Source organism: Triturus cristatus, chromosome 1_1, assembly GCF_964204655.1.
Source record: "Triturus cristatus chromosome 1_1, aTriCri1.1, whole genome shotgun sequence".
NCBI classification, from domain to species: Eukaryota; Metazoa; Chordata; class Amphibia; order Caudata; family Salamandridae; genus Triturus; species Triturus cristatus.
The window spans coordinates 586,737,439-586,757,182 of record NC_140579.1 but is presented as its reverse complement, the minus strand read 5'-3'; the positions used below and the strand labels follow the sequence as shown (position 1 = coordinate 586,757,182).

Below are 19,744 nucleotides of genomic sequence, written 5' to 3'. Positions count from 1 at the left end.
TCTCGTCCAGACATAGATTTTCAATAGCGCCGGCTAAGTCTGTTACTACTTTGACCCGGGTACCATCAAAAATATTGTTGTAGTAATTAATCAGTAGAACATTATGGTCTTTATCATCAACAAGCCAGAGGATCTGCACAAGTTCCCCTACAGGGATATACTTTTTAACCACAATGGGACGACAAATCGTTACAAGTATAAGGAGACCACCTTTCGCTCTACCTATACCTCCTCCCAGTGCCGGTAGATTATAAGAGACAAATCCCTCGTAGTTAACTTCATCTTTACACCATGTTTCCTGAAGACATAAAATGTCATGGGCATTAATAAACGTTAACCATCCCGGGTCCCTCTCCTTTGATTTCAACCCTGCCACATTCCAACAAACAATAGTAGTACCTTTACCCCTAGCACAGTTGCTATCATGCATCAGACCATTATTTCGTCCCCTATTCTCGTTCTGGTTTAAATTACGTATGTCCACACATTCAGGCCGTGCCCTTGTATCCACCGCCAATTCAATTACTGTTTTGTTGGGGATCTCATGGGCCACGATATTATCTATACATGTGTCTACACAGGGATTAATAATCTCCTGGGGTGAAAACTGCCCTGCCTGATTGAGTCAGTCATTTGCATCCAAAAAATTTAAGGGTTGAAATCGGTTTTGCATTAAAATGTCGGGGTATGGCCTTTGTATGACCGGGCAGAATCTACTTCTTCTATTCTCATAGGGTGCGATGTTATGGTGACTGTAGAAGAAAGCAAGCGAGCGGGCACACACATTATTATCGGTAATTGGTAATAAGGCAGCTCTCAGTAATACAGTGGCAGCATGTTAAGGGTTTTTAAAATTTATAATAACACAATCACCACTAGTACTTTTCTTAGAGCTCCCTGTCCATTTTACCCTTCTGGTAGTCAAAACTTGATCAGAAAATACAGTTGGGAATCCACAGTGTCTGTGCATCCAGGAAACAGTTTTATTTTTTAAAGACTTGTGTGTTTCCTGATGATTCCCATTCTCGACAGGGGGGACATAAGTCAAAACTACCACATATGGTGCGCAATCAGGAGGGAGATTATTGGCGCGCCTTCGCCTTACCACAGTCCAGTCCTCATTTCTATCGGGCATTAATACAGCCTGACTATCATTACAGGCTGAGGGCTGGGCTAGCGGGGGATTCTGTACAGCATTCCTGCTAATATCTGTACCTGTATCTCTCCCAGAGGGAGCAACCTGAGTGTCATGATTACTTATTATTGGAGCTGATACACTGTCCGCTTCCTCCACTGTTTTCTTAAGGAGATCACCTAATCTATTAACCTCTGCGGTTAGCTGATCAATTTTTACCATAAGAGGTTTAATAATACCCTTAATCTTTGAGTCAATGGTGCTTACTAAGTTTTTAATTTGTTCAGCATCCAATTTAACGGCGTCATTATTTGCCGTAATATCCTCGTCCTTATCTAAGTTCTTAAGGGGGCTAACTGCTCTTTTTCTTGCGGGACGTGAACCCCCGCGTTTTATCTGGGTTTTCCTACATGCTCTGATCACTCTAGGTACTGGGGTCGGTGAGTGCGGCACTATAGAATCAGTAGAAACCTCAAGATCGACGAAGGTGGAGGTATTCTGCTCTGTCATTTCCCTAGCAGGAACACCAAGATTAGTGCAACCACTACTACTGTCGTCCAATGCCAATGGATCAGGTAGAGATTGCATAATAGGTAATGGGGGGGGACTACTTAGCCCTAAGGATTGTCGCCTCTCACAATTGATTTTGCTTACAATCTTCACTAAGTAATTATCCAGAGTCTGAGGCATTGGGGGAACTTTTTGCTTTGACATGTTTAACAGTAACAAATTATCACTAAAAGATCGAATAAAGCTTTTCCGAATTACACACAAATGGTAAAATATTAAAATCCGTTTACAAGCAGGGTTTTAGTTAACCAACATATGTGAACCCTTAGTTTGGAATAAATAATAAAACCTCACTGTGTACAGGACACAAAGACCGACGGCCTGTATGAATCAAGGTCTTTGGCCCAGCCCAGTCACGTCCTGTCCCGGACTGTCCGCCCTTTGTCCGGGCTTCGTCCGGCGCCGCCCGCGCGCGGTCCCGCGACGCGGGGGAAGTGCTGTGCTTAAGTGCGCTCAGTGCGCGGGAGCGGCGTTGGCGGCTTTCCGGCCGCTAGGGAAGCTGGGGGTTGTAGTCCCTGTCCTCCTCTCTGCGGCCGCGTTGAAGGAAGCTGCGGCGGCGCAAGGGGTGAGTTGGCCCAGCGACCAGTGCAGGAATAGAGCGCCTGATCCACACCAGTGTCTGCCCCCTCGGTAAGTCTGAGACACCCTCTCCTATCTCCAGCCGCCAATTTGATACTGCCGCTCTATATCCCTCCACAACTCCCAGCAACAAACGCATGTATTGGCAGGTTTAACAGTTCCTCCAGGAGTCATCTCCCACAGCCGTCTCAGGGTAGCGCTCGTTCATTCAGGACCATAGAGTGTGTCTTTAGTGTGAGCATATGGCCCGAGGTGTCTCGCCGCGCTTGCAAGCCCTCGCCCAGCACTTAGCAAACACGCGGTGTCCCGATGCAAGTCCGATTTTTTTTACCGTGCCTCAGAGGTCCCGAGAGCGTGCCCTCACCTTCCGCCTGTGTGTGGCTGCACCTTGCGCCTCAATTCGCTAATGTTCAAACAGGGAGGGTCGTCTCCGGTATGCTTCCTCTGTCCCTGGGGCCCGGGCTCGCCACCGATCCCAACTCACCAATCGACTCGAGGTCCCGATCTCAGCGGCACTTCTGGCAGTCCGGGTCCGCGTTACGTGCCTTACGTCAGAGCAATCTTGGTATGATCTCCAAAGAACAGGGGCTTCGTTTTGAAAGTTATTTATAGGAGACCTGATAGCCCAGCGTTTGTATATTCAGTTTATACCCACATCTGTACACCGCCCTAAAAGTATCTATACCTAGGGAAACTTGAGGGTTATTGACATCGGCAGGAGGTGGCATCAGAAAGGAAACCGAGTAGGCCCGTGACCGGATGCAACTACGGGTAACTCCGACCACCCGGGAGAGCTGCCTAACCAGAAAAGCAGTCCACCGCAACCAAGGTTTCTTTTGGTACATTATGTATGATGTCGCTCATGATTGGGATCTCAGAAAGAGCTGTTGAAGGTTCAGGAGACGCAGATGTGTTCCAAGATAAAATCCGATCATTGATGTTATCCTCTGATAATGATTGTGGAAATCCTGTAGTGCAGTGCTCTTAATTATTTCAATCGCATGGTCATTAAATGTATCCTGGAAGAACAGGGCTGCTGGTGGTAATTGACACTATTTTCTAGAGAGCTCATATTTTAATGCTTTGAGGCCATGGGAGAATGCCAGAGATTTCATTCATGAAAGAAGTATGTCTAGTTTCTTGGCAATAAAATAGATTTCCAGTATTAAGGGTGTATTGTATTTATTGGTTTAGGTGTTGGGCTAGTGGAAAGGTTAGTTTTTGACTTCTGTTGGTGAGGAGATGAACACGCCTATTTGGCAACAACATTTGCTCCTTGAAGAATGTTTGACTACAGGAATTTGTCCTCTCCTCCCTTATGGGGCCTCTCACACCTAATCTTGTGGAAATATCCTGAGACCTGGTTATGTGCGAATATTATTGCCTGAGGTTTGTTTTGTATTTGTTTTGAACTCACTTGAATATCCAGTAAGAGGTGAGACATATAGGGACCATTTCCTGTTCCATGCACTTCCTAATTGATTTTTCATTTTTTTGTCTGTCCAAGGATGCCAAGTGACAATAATCCTCTGGAGGTGTCTCATCTAAATATTTGTAATATACTTCCAATAACCAGTGCTTTCCTTGATGCCATTAAGAACACCAAAGTTCCTATTCTCTGTGGTTGAGCTCATCCAGACAGGATTATGTTGGTATGTAGACTGATTTGATAATGAAGCATGCCGCAACATGTGGATGAAGGCTTTTTTAACAACTAGATTGGGTAATCAGAACATGCCCTAGTGACAAACCCAGTCTATGAGTTCCATAACTTTACTGTTTTGTGAGTGAGTATATCAGTGAGGAGAGTAATAGTTGGTGATTGTTTCCTTCTCTCTCCCACCTTCTTTTGTGCAGCAAATATTCAGTAAGTTACCCAGGTGTGAGCGGAGGATTTTTGTGTAAGAGGTGTGAAGGATATGCGTGACTTAACCTGGGAGAGAGCCAATTTCTGTATGGAACACATTTGATGCAAAAGTGCATGGCCCCGTGCAATTTCTACTTGGAAATGAGGGGGTTGGAAGAAGATATTTACATACAGAGGGTGGGTCAGTTTGGCATGTGAAATATGTAAGCTTGACAAGTGAGTGGCTGTATTCTGGGAAACGAGACGGGTCTATACAGCTAAACTTCCAATTGGTGTGAACAAAGAGTGGCATATTGAGATTGTGGTGCATTGAGAAGGAATAGTCAATGAGGTAAGAGGTTATAAGAGTAGGGAAATGGGAGAAGTCTGTGGTAGTGGAGGTAGAGTAGGTGCTTGCCAGTGGTGAAAACATTCTTCTGTAAAGAAGTTATATCCTACAAGCCCTTCGTAACCCAGACACCAAGACCAATTTCTGCTAATTGTTTATCTTTTCACCTATCCCCTGCCCAATTAAGTTTTTAAGAATCACTTTCGTAATTATTTATTTAATGTCTAGTCGAGATTGCCAAAGGTAGTATTTGAAACTTTTGTTTAGTGAAACAGTGTTACCAGGTTTTGCAGCAGTGTCAGCATCCTCTCACAAACATAACAGCACAGTTAGCAGTAAGTACATTCTTCCCTTGTGTTTGAGTATCTTGGAGTTCTCACATCAGAAGAGGTGAGAGTGGTTAAACAATACACCAGGGAATGCTGGAGAACTAAAGGAATGATGGGGTGAAGGCGGAGGGATCTATATCGCAGGAAAGGGGTATGTATTACCACAGCATACTATGCTCAAAACGTCATCTACAGTATTTTGCACAGTTCTAGAGACCACCCTTAGCATATTGTGTCTAGTTCTGGAGTATATGTCCATTTCTGTTGGTCATCCTTTGAGTGTTGTGTCCAGATCTGCAATATTGCGTCCAGTTTCAGGGGACTCATCTAGAGAATTGCCTTCTGTTTAGACCTGGACCTCACCTCGGCCTTATGTCCACTTCTGAATTCCATAGCCCTAAGTGTTGTGTGAAATTGTTTGTTTTACATTTTTGGTTGGATGGACGAGTGGTGGAGTGAATAGGTGTTTGCTTCCACATGGAGCAGTATGCTAAAAATGAAAAGTCTTGTGCAGTATCTATGCATTCACCAGCATCCATGCAATAAAAGGGATTGAGCAAGCACAATGAAGCCAGCCATATGGTGAACTCTGATAATGTCTGGTTGCACATTATAATGGGTCTTATTCACAGGTACGCTACTGGTTCTAACCCTGGTTCTGTGTGTTTTCGCTGTGAGGCATTGCTGCACATTCTGGTTGTCTTGGAAAGAGAGGGCAGACCTTAATCTATATGCAGTGGTGTATGAAGCAAATGCCTGAGCAGCAAAGTAGTTGCCACAGTTCAGAACACATATATAAAAGTGCCCATTCAATATCCCTTGGAACATGCAGCTTGCACGAGTCCTCTTCTTCTGCCTACTTTGCAAGTGAATCACTCCCAGCCTCTGTTTTTCCACACATTATGAAATGGATGTTAACATGCAGAGATAAAATGGGTGTGACAGACTAGGGTAGTGGGAAAAGCACCAGGAATGCATAAAACAATTATGAGTTTTAGCCAACTGGAAGGAATGACTGGGATGTCCTGCAGAAATACATTTTGGTCATTGAATAGAATAGGGATTACATCAGGACCGGTTTTTCAGCTGTTTTTGTGTGAAACAAATGGCTTCTGCTTGCCTGGCTTGCTTCTTCCTGTGAAGCATTGATTTGCATTCACAAGCTGTTGTACACCATGCTTATAGCAGTGTGCACTACAGAGCACTCTTTGCTTGGAAGCAGAAAATGTGCTGCATGCTGTAATTTCTGATCCACTCCTTTAATACCAATTCAATTGTTTCTTCCTGACAAAGTTAAATTACCACTAATTGAAAACTATAAATAGTGTTTTTTAAACGACCACTATGTCCAACTTCCCGTAGAAATCAGCCAATGCTCAACTAAGGAAACCAGTACTTAGCTTGTAACCTTTAGAAAGTCTAGTGCTTTGCTTGAGACTTAACGTGCTATCTGAACCCTAAACTCCAAACCCACATAATTTTCAGACAATCTTAACCCTACTATAAATCCATTCTTGCAACCTTTCACCTAAAATCCTTCTACTTCATAAGGAATTGTGTTGCTGATCTTTTGAGCCTTCATGTACCACAGATGTTACTCCCTCAACAAAAAAGGGACATTCTACCAAACCCCACTTTTAGTAAGAAATTTCCACACTTTCCAAAAGACTCTTGATGCTTCTGACCAGTGATGTATCTAGCACATCTGTTCTAGGTGCCAGGGCTGGGCTGCTCTTGCAGCCCAATAAACATGTTATTTTAACCTCCTGGATTTTCCACCAAGTAAAATGAGTGCTGCGAAATCTGGGTGTGGGAAAACCAGACCATTATTAGGCCATTGGGTATCTTCTCTGACAGTTGTATTTTCTTGCCAGGGGATGTGAACATGTATTGTTTAAGATTCAAACGGTCTTTCTTTTTTCTTTTCAGTCTTGAACATAAAGTGAAGGAGATAGTGCACAAGCTATTCTGGGACAGACTTCGGGATCAGCTCTCGGCAAATCCTCCAGAGCATACTCAAGCAATCAAGCTTCTGGAAGAAATCAAGGAGGCAAGTGAAACCTGTGAGCTTTGTGTTTGTATGCCTATGTGTGTGTGTGTGTATGTGTATATATATATCAGATATAGTTATCTGAAGTAACTATAACGGGGGAATTTCATTGGTTTTTTACGAGTGAAAAATCCACCTAACTATTTGCAGCTGACGTGGGAGGGTGACTGGAGCAAACACGGGAACGCCATTGGCCGATTGAAGGCCACGCCCCCTGCTCAGAGACTCGCCCCTTCATCTATTTTTCTCATAAAAGATGTGTCCCTACAGGAAGCGCAGCGGACGAGCGCAGCGGGTGCGTCCAATGCGCGCCGAAGGCTCGCCAAAGGCGAGCCCGTCTGCGCCCGTCCGCGACAGGCCGGGACCAGGGGCTACAAACCCTGCCTCCCCAACTACAGGCAGACCAGGCAAACCCTCGATGGTTTACACGCGAGGTGAGCTGCTTATGTTAAATACTCCCTTAACAGCCCCCCTTTGTGCGAAGGTTGGACCCTCCCACACCATGGGCCCTTTTAGCTGCCGCCACTGTAAATGGAGTTGTAACCACTTGGAGCTACCCTCATCGGAAGTCACACCCACACAGGACTACACATGCATTTATGTTAATGCTAGGTCCCTCCCTAAACATTCGACAGAGCTATGGGACATGTTACATGATAGCAGACCCGATTTTGCCTTCATCTCGGAGACTTGGCTGGGTGAGCACAATACCCCGGATATCACCGCAGCCCTTCCCACTGGGTATAAAATCATTAATCTAAATCGACAAACTAAGAGAGGTGGCGGAGTGGCCATGATATTTAAAGATAGTTTTTCATGTTACCAAGAAACAGTCACTCAACTAGGTAATCATGACGTGCTAACCATCTCCATTTTCATCAACACTCAGGTTATCCTTGGATGTGCAATCATCTACAATCCCCCAAATAGTACAACTGATTTTAGCACCCAACTTCTCGAACAAATCCTTCCATTCTGCCTCAATCACAAAAACATTATAGTCATTGGTGACTTCAATGTTCATTTCGATTTAACCAATAATTCCCTAACTAAACAACTTACTACAGACATGGAAATCCTACAACTATCACAGAAAATAGCTCGCCCCACACACAGAGCGGGGCATATGCTAGATCTTATATTTACAAACATATCAAAGACCAACATTACGGATATAACTCCTTTGACATGGACAGACCACTACAGGATAGATTTTACCTTAAATCTACCTTTAAAAACCAACAGACCGCTAGTTCAGTCGGTCAACTCCACTAAATGTTGGAGCAAATTTTCCTTGGAAAAATTCAAGGAAGATTTTTCCTTTTTTTCTAGTTCCGAAATGACATGCGAAGAAAAAATTTGCCTCTTACGAGAGAATATAGAGAAAGCACTTGACCACTGTTCACGGACTCGCGCAACCAATCGATTGAAATCAAAAACCTCTGAGAAATGGTATGGCCCAGACCTTAAAATCGAAAAAAGAAAATGCACCTCACTGGAGCATAAATGGAGAATAAGTAGAAACGCCGAAGACAGAGCCATTTACAAACATCAGCTGAAAATATACCACACTGCCATACGTAAAGCAAAGAAAGACTACCTTTCTCAAAAAATCTTAGAGAATAAAAATTCATCCAAGGAGCTTTTTAAAATTGTAAAAGATTTTTGTAATCCTCCTTGTCTCACATCCAATCTGACTCCATCACAAGAGAACTGCTCAAAAATCAGTGATTACTTTTGTGATAAAATTGATAAAATATATGCCTCTTTTACAAATAACGCTCAGGCCTCTGTGGAGTATCAGATTGACCCTACTTTGCAAACCAACTGCTCTACCTTTGGCCCATTCTCAGAAGATGAGATCACTAAAACCATGTCAGAAATTAAATCTGGCTCACCATGGGATGTTTGCCCACACTTCATTTTTTCCAAACTGACTCCTATGATTGGCCCCGCAGTCACAAAAGTTCTTAACCAGTCTCTGGAGCAAGCTGTCTTTCCAGAAGTTTGGAAAAAATCGGCAGTAATTCCATTACTAAAAAAGGCGGGTGCGGATATTAACGATCCAGCCAACTACCGCCCCATTTCACAGCTCCCCTTCTTATCGAAGGTGTTAGAAAGACTGGTATCAAAACAACTGTCAAGTTATCTAGAGATCAACAATCTTCTCGATGTCTCCCAAACAGGATTTAGATCTAACAACAGCACAGAAACAACGCTTTTGGCCGTAATGGACGACATTCGTATGCAGGTCGATAAAGGTAAAACGGTTGCCCTGATACTTCTTGATTTATCAGCGGCATTTGATACCGTGTCCCATAAACTGCTAATTCATATACTTGCTGCAAAAGGAATACAAGGTAAAGCCCTAAACTGGCTGGAGTCTTTTTTATCAAACAGATCCCAGTCTATTTGTTTAGGTAACTTTGCCTCTACCCCCCGTAAGATTAAATATGGAGTTCCCCAAGGAGCCACATTGAGCCCAACATTGTTCAATGTATATGTCTCCTCTTTGGCATTAATTGGCAAGAAATGGGGCATTAATATCTGCTCCTATGCTGATGATACTCAGCTGATGGTAACCCTAAATGGAGATAATGACACCAAAAGTAGATTACACAACTGCCTGTCAGAGCTATCCAATTGGATGCACGGCCATTATTTAAAACTGAACGCTGACAAATCAGAAATTCTACTTTTTGGTGGGGCCAAACAGCTCTGGGATAACACCTGGTGGCCAACCTCTTTAGGCTCTCCACCAATCCCCACATCGTCTGCTAGGAATCTAGGAATTCAGATGGATACCACTTTATCTCTGAAATGCCATGTCTCCTCAATATGTGGCAAAGGATTTGCCATATTAAAAAGATTGAAAAGGGTCTTCCCCTGGATCCCACTTGAATGTAGACAGATCCTTGTCCAGTCATTACTAGTTAGCAGGCTGGATTATGGCAATTCGCTATTTGTAGGAATGTCGGACTACTTATTTAGAAAATTACAGCTGGTCCAGAATGCCGCAGCAAAAGCAGTTTGCAATAAGAGAAAGTACGACTCTGCCACAAGCTGTCTGAGAGCCTTACACTGGCTGCCCATGAGACAAAGAGCCATGTTTAAAATGCTATGTATTGCCCATAAAACAATCCACAATACAGGCCCTTACATTCTACGAAATAGAATTAAGTTCTATGCTCCAGCGCGGAACCTACGTTCGCAAGCCTCAGCCAAAGCAGCCACCACTCGGATTAAGCTTTCCAGAATGGGCGGAAATGCTTTTTCACATATTGCTGCGAAATGCTGGAATGAACTACCGATCAACCTCAGACTCACGGACTCCTATTCCATCTTCAAGAAAAAACTAAAAACTGCATTATTCCCTACTCCAGAATAACCAATATGCTCTCAGGTTAATGCTTTGGTTGACTGTTATTTTTTGCAGCGCCGTGATATCCTTGCAGGATGAATGTCGCGCTTTACAAATACACCTAACAATAACAATAACGTGTGAAACCTATGGTTTTTTAAGTGAATATATATATATATATATAGATATTACCTACTGGCGGTCGCCAGTAGGTAGTTATAGTTAGGACCCCTTTTCCATAGGAAAACCTCAACATTCTATTTTGAATAACTTTGGCGCCGGTCGATGAATCCTCGCGAATTTCTCAAAATAGGTGGGGCACTACGCTCCGCTCCTACCCTGAAAGTCTCGGGGGGGATTCGTCAAGCGGGGGCTGAGATAAAAGGGGGGTCCCAAAACGCGTTTTTCCCATGCATTTTTCCATAGGACCTTTAGAACGAGCTACAGCCCGAACGGCTGAACAGAATTACTAGAAATTTGGCAGAGAGGTAGTCCCTAGGTCAAGGAAGTGCCTTTTGTAGGTTTGGTGTAAATCTGTTCAGTAGATTCTGAGAAAATAGCCTTTAAATCAATATATATATCTGAGCCCGCTTACGGTACGCTTACCGTACGCTTACCGTAAGCGTACGGTGGCGTGCGCGAGCGCGATTCTGATTGGCTCTTAGATCTTAGTAAACATTCGAATCGGCCGAAACCAGGAAGCGGCGTCCGCCATTTTGTCTCTCGCACTGAGTGTTGTTTATCAAACATGATGGCCAAAAACATGTTACTGGGCTGTTATGACAACTCCCTCCCACATAGTCATGTTGAGGGAGTCCCCAAACATCCCCCAAGAGCAAAAATGGTTTTATTTTTTCTTCGGCAATTTCGCCGAGTACGCTTACCGTACGCTTACCGTAAGCGTACGGTAAAAAAAAATAAATAAAAAAAACACTATCCACACTTACCCCACCCCCTGTGATTTTGGTGGCCGTAGGCCACCAAATGTACAGGGCTTATTAATAGGTAAAAAAAACTAAATTTTGGCAACATGAAATTATAAAATCGAAATAAAAAAAGCACTATCCACATTGACCCCACCCCCTGTGCTTTTGGTGGCCGAAGGCCACCAAATGTACAGGGCTTATTAAAGTTGATAAAAACCGTGCACGGAACGAACTGCGTTAAGTGGGCGCGCACGCCTCGAATGGCGTAAAGTAACTTAGCATTTAAAAAACCGTACAAATTCACTGAAAAAACCATAGGTTTCACACACGTTATAGTTAGGAATTAGCATTTAAAAAACCTTGCAAATTCACTGAAAAAACCATAGGTTTCACACATGTTATAGTTAGCGGAAATTTTACTGATAAAAAACCAGTGAAATTGCCCCGTTATAGTTAGTGCTGGCAACTATAACTCACGCGACCGCAATCTTCTGCTGATGACATATGTGTCTTTATGAAAAAAAAATATTTGTAATATATGTATAGCTAAAAATGTATGGAAGAAGACATGGGCAAATAAGTGTCTAAATACAGTATTAGCATCAGCAGAGGATTGCGGTCGCGTGAGTTATAGTTGCCAGCACTAACTATAACGGGGCAATTTCACTGGTTTTTTATCAGTAAAATTTCCGCTAACTATAACATGTGTGAAACCTATGGTTTTTTCAGTGAATATAGATATATATATATATAGATATATATATATAGATATATATATTTATTTATTCACTGAAAAAAACATAGGTTTCAGGGACGTTATAGTTAGAAATTAGCATTTAAAAGACCTTAGAAATTCACTGAAAAAAACATAGGTTTCAGAGATTTAGTTGGACATTTGACTCCTATGAAACCAGAGAAATTCACCTGTTATAGTTAGTTGAGCTAACTATAACTTGCGAGCTCGCAATGCGCTGCTGATGACGTCACATATTACATCACTCATGACATGGTCAGTGACATCACTCATGACATCACTGATGACATCTCAAATGACATCACTGATGACATCATCCAGTGAATGTGTTTTTCTGTAAACTGTAAATATTTTTCTTATATATCTATGCCAAGGTCTATTGAAGAATGAGTCGATGTAAAAGTGCCTGAATGGATTATTTAGTAGATGCATGACTGACTCTATAAGTCACTGATTGAACGTATGTTCTCCAGTATTTAGGGTGTCTTTCATAGATTCACATACCTGAATCATTCCCCGTCATCGGAGTGGGAGTCCCACGGTACATAAAAAAAGCAATAATTATGCATATAATAACCAAAAAACCTTGGTAACATAAAACCAGGAAGTAAAGTAGCCCTAAGCTACAAGAAAAAACTTCCACACATATGACTATCATAGTCATTATGTACAGTCCAAACTGCAGCCAATCAGGCGACAGCACCCACCAGAATGTTCTCCTCAGAGGCTCAGGCTCTCGGATTTGCTACCGCACGTCGTTTGAAGGGAGTCTCCCTGAGCTCTGCTCAGTACTTCACAATTTTTTATGGATTTTTGCTTCTCTTCAGAATGTCATCTTCTAAGAGATCTCTCTTTAGGCCTTGTGAATCTTGTGGGAAGCTCCGGCTATTTTCAGAAGACCCCCACAAGAAGTGCATTTACTGCCTTTATCTGGATCATGAGGTGAGAGATTGTAAAATCTGCAGGACCTTCCCTCAGAAGACCCTCCGAGACGGAGAAGGGCGCCTACTTCTGTGGCTACAGAAGATTAAAAACAAGGATAACCCCTTATCTGAGATGGGAAGTGTGGCCTCTAGTTCATCTATGTCCTCTAGAAAGAGGATGGCTGAGGAAGATTTATCATCTCCTGGGGCTAAGGTGTTGCGAAAAGGTCAGCCTGCTAAAGGTTCTAGCTTGCCTTCTTCTTCTTCATCAAAAAAGGCTTCTCCACCTTCAAAGTCTAAGCCTGTTATGCCCCCGAGAAAGACTGGAAAGTCTCTGGCGAAAAAATCTTCTTGAGAAAGATTTCCCTCAGCAAAAAGCTCCGTCGTCGACGGCTCCTCCGTCGACGATTATCATCGTCGACGCTACTTCTACATCGACGGTTACCTTCTCGTTTCTGAGACCCAAGATGATCATGTCATCAGCTTCATCTCCGTCGACGCTGGTCTCTGTTGCTGTTCGACCCATCTCGTCGACGAAGGAGATTTCATCTATCATCAGCGCTCTGTCGTCGACGACTGCCTCGTCGGCGAAAACTTCCTCATCGACTGCCACCTCGTCGTCGAAGACTGCCTCGTCGTCGACGACTTCCTCGTCGACGAAGACTGACTCGTCGTCGACGACTACATCGTCGACGAAGATTGCCTCGTCGTCGATGACCTCCTCGTCGACGAAGATTGCCTCGTCGTCAATCACTTTCCTGACGCCAGCCCCATTGACGATGATCTCGCCTCTTGTCTTCTTGCACAGACTTGCAAGTTTGGTCTGCAACATCGGCTACTGCCTCCTCTGCCCTGCCTACAACGGCGGCTTCTTTGCCGCAAAGACGTGGCTCCTCATTGGAAGCTCTCTCCCCATTAAAGTTGCCTGAGCAATTACTGGATTCTGAGGAGGAAGAAGAGGAGGAATCCGGAGAGGATGACGGATTCCGCACTGCTAGAAGTCCGTCAGAATTGTTTATAAAGTATCAAGACGACGACCAGGAGGAAGAACCTTTCCCTGAGCCTGAAGCTCCAGCTCCTGTCACGGTTCCCACAGTACAAATGCCTTTGGCCTTGCTTAATAACTTAAAATATATGTTGCAAGACTATTATCGTCGTTTTCCTCCTTCTGAATCAGCGGAGTCTATTCCATCAACGGCCATGCCCAAGGGTTCCTGTATCTTCTTTAGGATCCCCTAGACCACCTTCTCCAGTACCATCTCATCATTCCCATGATGTTAATACCACGGACGATGACAGGGAAGAGGGAGAAGTGGATGATAGGTCTGTTCTTTCGGAGTGGGACGAATACCAAATTCAAACTTCTCACCGTCCGCTCCAGCTCCCGTTGACTCTCCTCCTGTAGACATCGGAGGTTTTCATCTCCTTATGGAGAGGGCGACAAAAAGGTTTCTCATACCAATGGAGACAAAGAAAGATGATTGCTTTTTTTATGATTTTAAAGATAAACCACCAAGGCAAATAAGGACAATTTCCATCATAGACTTCATCTGGAAGGAAGGGTTGAAGATCATGGCAGCACCAAATTCTCTTCCTGCAGTCTTACCTCGGTTATATAAGGCACCAAGTAGCTCACCTGCATGCCTCACAAAAGCTGACTCTGTCATCGCCCAAGCGGCGCATAGACGGGCCAGGAACCCCTCTTCGCCTATAACAGCTCCGCCAGACAGGGATGGCAGACGGCTGGATTCGATTGGGAAGAAGGTTTCCACGATGGCTGCGACGACTGTCCGTGCTGCAAATTCCCTAGCCATATTAGGGAGATATGATGGGCAGATGTGGTCAGACATCTCCCCCTACATTAACATGCTGCCAGAACCTTCCAAGTCCTTGAAGATTTTACAGGAAGGAGAGTGTACCTCTGCGTAAATCATTGACGCAGCCGTGGATGTTGCATCCACAGGATTCAGACAGTTGGCGGGTGCAGCAGTACTGAGGAGACAAGGTTGGCTGAAATCGACATCTTTTCGCCAAGAGGTCCAAACCAAAATTATTGACATGCCGTTTGATGGGGAGTCACGATTCGGCCAACATGTCGATGAGGCCCTTCAGGCTATTAAAAAAGACACGGAGACTGCGAGATCTCTTGGTAGCCTTCAATTTCGGAAGTCGTCCTTTCGAGGTGCTAAAGGACGTGGATTCTTCTCCAATAGGGGAGGTTACAATCAGCAAAGGTCATATCAAACCTCTCAAAGTAATCAAAGATATCAGCCCTACAGGCAGCAGTCATACCGACAGCGAGGTAACTCCTACTCGCAATCAAGAAGGAAGCCCTCCTATCGTGGACGGGATTCAACTAAAAAACAATGAGATCCGCCACCTGCCACCATTTCTGCCGTTTTCCCATTCAGAAGTTGGAGGAAGAATATCCCACTTCTACTCGAACTGGTTCGCAATTACAACAGACAAGTTGGTTCTGGATATAGTGGCCAGAGGCCATGCTCTGGAGTTCATGAAAATTCCCCCAAACTCTCCTCCCAAAGGACCACCTCCTGCTCATCTCAAGGAGCTTTTTTCCCAAATAAATCTGATGATTCGGAAAGGAGCAATCGAAAAGGTCCCTCCTTTACAAAGAGGAACAGGATTTTATCAGCGATTTTTCCTGATTTCTAAAAAAGTCGGGAGAATGGCGCCCCATTCTCTACCTTCGCGCCCTCAACAAATACCTGAAAAAGTTAACTTTCCGAATGTTAACACTTCAAGAAATCCTTCAACTGCTTTCGGCTGGGGATCACATGGCCACCCTCGACCTCCAAGACGTTTATTTTCATGTGCCAATCCTACCCAGACACAGAACTTTTTTATGGTTCAGAGTGGCTGGCAGAGACTTTCAATTCAGAGTCCTTCTGTTTGGTCTACGATCAGCACCCCGTGTGTTTACAAAGGTCCTAGCACCAGTGACCGCACACCTTTGCCTGCAAGGAATTCAAATTTTCCCATACTTGGACCACTGCCTTATCAAGGCGAATTCTTTTCAAACCACAAACGCACATGTTCAGAAATGTCTGTTACTGTTCCAATCTCTGGGTCTCTCCATAAATTTCGAAAAATCTCATCTGATTCCATCACAGAGAAAGACCTTTCTGGGAGCCACATTGAACACCCAGCTGACTCAGGCCTTCGTCTCAAAAGAAAGACAACTCAAGATCTGCAAACTAGCTCGCTTATTGCTATCAAAAGAGTGCGTTTCAGTCCGTTTGTACAAGTCTTTCCTAGGGATGATTTCTTCCTGCATCCCTTTGATACCCAACTGCCGTTTCAGAATGAGACCATTGCAAGAAGAACTCAACCTTCAATGGTTGCAGATTTCAGGGTCTTTCGACGACATCGTTCGCTTCACTCCTCGGATGCGAGAAGCCTTCCATTGGTGGAATCAAATAAAGAACGTAAGGGAAGGATGTGCATTCCTGGTCGAAGTGCCAGATTTCACTATAACCACAGATGCTTCCCTCGAGGAATGGGGGGGCGCACCTTCAAGGGATGACGGTCAACGGCAAGTGGAGCTTCCAACAAAAGAAGTGGCATATCAACCTTCTGGAGTTGCGAGTCATTTTCTTGGCCCTGAAGTCATTTCGAACCATCATTTGGGGAGCCTCAGTACTAATTCGAACAGACAATACTACAAGTATGCATTATTTGAACAAGTAGGAAGGGACGAAGTCAGCCCTACTATCTCAACAAGCTCAAGAGATCTGGGACTGGGCGATTCGTCACAAGATCAGCCTTTCAGCTATTCATGTCCCAGGAGTCGCCAATGTTCTAGCGGATTCCCTCAGCAGGTCAACAATATCCATTCACGAGTGGGAGTTACATCAACCAGCTTTAAACAGAGTCTTTCGAGAGTGGGGCCACCCCGATCTAGACCTGTTTGCGACCAGCCAGAACCGCAAATGCCCATCCTTTGCAAGTTGGATTCCCCACAACGACTCATGCGGAAATGCGTTTTCGATGAATTGGTCACAGATATATGCCTATGCCTTTCCTCCAATTCCGTTGGTTCCACGAGTTCTCCGCAAGATCAAGAAACAACCTTGCCGCATGATACTCATTGCCCCCAGATGGCCTCGTCAATACTGGTCCACCGAACTTCTCCTCCTCTCGGAGTGCGATCCCATTCAGTTTCCACCAATACCGAACCTTCTGTCTATCCAGAATGGACGGATCAGTCACCCGGACCCAGCATCTTTGAGATTAGCGGCATGGCTCCTCAACACCTTGAATTCGCACACCTAAATATTCCTACGGACAGTCAGTATGTTGTAGCTAATGCTCGAGAGATTTTGCATGTGGTGTCAATCTGTCAATATATACCCGATTCATGCAAAACCGGAACAAATTTTACCGTTCTTTCTTCATTTGGCGAGATCGGGCCTCTCTCATTCTACTTTGAAAGTGTTCTTGGCGGCGATTTCAAGGTTTCGGCAGGATGAATCTAATTCTCTTTATTCAAATAGTCATTCAGCAATTCTTCAAGGGATTGTTCCGGATGTTTCCCCCTATTCGGCGTCCACCTCCATCTTGGCATCTTAATGTAGTGCTTACACAACATAAGCGGCACCCCTTCGAACCTATTCATAAAGTGGACTTAAAGTTCCTTTCTTGGAAGGTTTCTTTGCTATTGGCTCTGACATGAACAAGGAGAGTCAGTGACCTTCAAGCTTTCACTATTAATCCACCTTTTCTTCAATTTACCTCAAAATCAGTAGTGCTACGCACCAATCCCAGCTTCATGCTTAAAGTACCTGCAGATTTCAATCTTAATGAACCAATAATTTTAAAGACATTCTTCCCAAATCCGCTGACAGCTGCGGAAAGGGCCTTGCATTCCCTTGGCATCTGAAGATGTCTCAAGTTCTATTTACAACGGACTGCAATAATCCGTAAATCAGACCAACTGTTTGTGGCCTATGGTAGATTACGTCAAGGACATTCTGTTTCCAAACCAACCATAGCTCTGCTGCAATTTGTCTATGCCATGAACAGGCGGGAAGACCTTTGCAGGCAACCCCAAGAGCGCATTCTACGAGAGCAATCTCTTCATCTACCGCTCTCTTTGCCGGTGTGCCTCTTCATCAAATCTGCAGAGCGGCAACTTGGTCCAATAGACACACTTTTACCAAGCACTACTGTTTGGAGGCCTCAAGCGATGCAGATGCATCAGTGGGACAAGCTGTTCTTCGCAATCTTTTCAAATAAGGTGAGCCTCTGTTCTCCCTCCTCCACTATGCTCTTTTTTTTATAAGACGCTTATTACATACTCTTTCTATGTCTTGAAATTGTTTTGCATATGTTGAACACAAATGTGTGTGTGTGTGTATATATATATATTATCTACTGGCAGTCGCCAGTAGATAGTTATAGTTAGGACCGTGTTTCCATAGGAAATCTGAAAATTCTATTTTGAATAACTTTGGCGCCGTTTGACGAATCTTCGCGAAATTTTCAAAACTAATGGGGCGCTCCGCTCCGCTCCTACCCTGAAAGTCTCGGGGTGATTCGTCAAGCGGGGGCCGAGAAAAAGGGGGGGTCCCAAAACACGTTTTCCCCATGCATTTTTCCATAGGGACTTTAGTCGCAGCTACAGCCCGAACGGCTGAACAGAATTACGTGAAATTTGGCAGAGAGGTAGCCATAAGGTCCGTTTGGTGCCTTTTGCAGGTTTGGTGTAAATCTGTTTAGTATTTTCTGAGAAAATAGCATTTAAATCAATATATATATCTGTACGCGCGCTGGGTGCGCGCACTCGGCAGTCCGTGAGCGCACTTCTGATTGGTTGTTACATCTTAGTAAACATTCGAATCGGTCGAAACCAGGAAGTGTCGGCTGCCATTTTGTCTCTCGCATTGAGAGGGGGGGTGAAACAGAAAGGAGAAAAACATGTAAAGGGGGCAGGCTGGACAGTTCCTGACCCCCTAGCAGGGGTCAACAGGTCCCATGCGGTCCCCCAAGAGTAATTAAAACATTTTAATTTTTTTATGTAAAATCGCAGAGTGCGCGTAGGGTGCGCGCACTATTGAAATTTAAAAAATATCCACTAGGTTTGCGCCGCGTGCGCGCACCCCAAAAATACCCCCCCAAAAAATTGCAATATCAGTCACCCCGTGCGCGCAAGCTGCGATTAGCGCAGCTTGCGTGCATGGCATATCAAAATCAACAAATTTATGGCAAAACCCTTAAAAATCATGTGCATCATGTATACTCCGTGTGCGTACGGTGCGCGAAGCGCACCGTGCGTACATGGCCTATAACGCGTAACGTGGGCGCGCGGAGCGCATAGCGCACCGCGTGCCCTGCGTGCACGGTGCGCAAAGTGCACCGTGCATGCACGGCACTAACTGCGTGAAGTGGGCGCGCGGTGCGCGAAGCGCACCGCGTGCCCACCGTGCGTGCACGGCACGAACGGCGTAAAGTAACTTAGCATTTAAAAAACCGTACAAATTCACTGAAAAAACCATAGGTTTCACACACGTTATAGTTAGGAATTAGCATTTAAAAAACCTTGCAAATTCACTTAAACCATAGGTTTCACACATGTTATAGTTAGCTGGGCATTTTCCTCGTAAAAAACCAATGAAATTCCCCTGTTATAGTTAGTGCAGGCAACTATAACTCACGCGACCGTAATCCGCTGATGATGACGTCAGATATTACATCACTGATGACATATGTGTCTTTCTGAAAAAAAAAAATATATATATGTATAGCTAAAAAAAAAAGGAAGAAGACATGGCTATATAAATGTGTAAATACAGTGATGTAATATCTGACGTCATCATCAGCGGATTACGGTCGCGTGAGTTATAGTTGCCTGCACTAACTATAACAGGGGAATTTCATTGTTTTTTTACGAGGAAAATGCCCA

The 19,744-nt window shown here is 44.2% G+C and overlaps 1 protein-coding gene across 6 annotated transcripts in view; it reads left to right on the top strand.

Moving 5' to 3' along the window:
• The window catches only part of TCP11 (t-complex 11), a 679,396-nt gene that overhangs the window by 321,001 nt on the left and 338,651 nt on the right, over nt 1–19,744 (top strand). For all 6 annotated transcript variants that reach the window (XM_085645656.1, XM_085645672.1, XM_085645665.1 and 3 more), the window contains exon 4: nt 6,738–6,858. In XM_085645656.1, the coding sequence (XP_085501782.1) occupies nt 6,738–6,858 (121 nt within the window). The remainder of the gene's footprint in view (nt 1–6,737; nt 6,859–19,744) is intronic.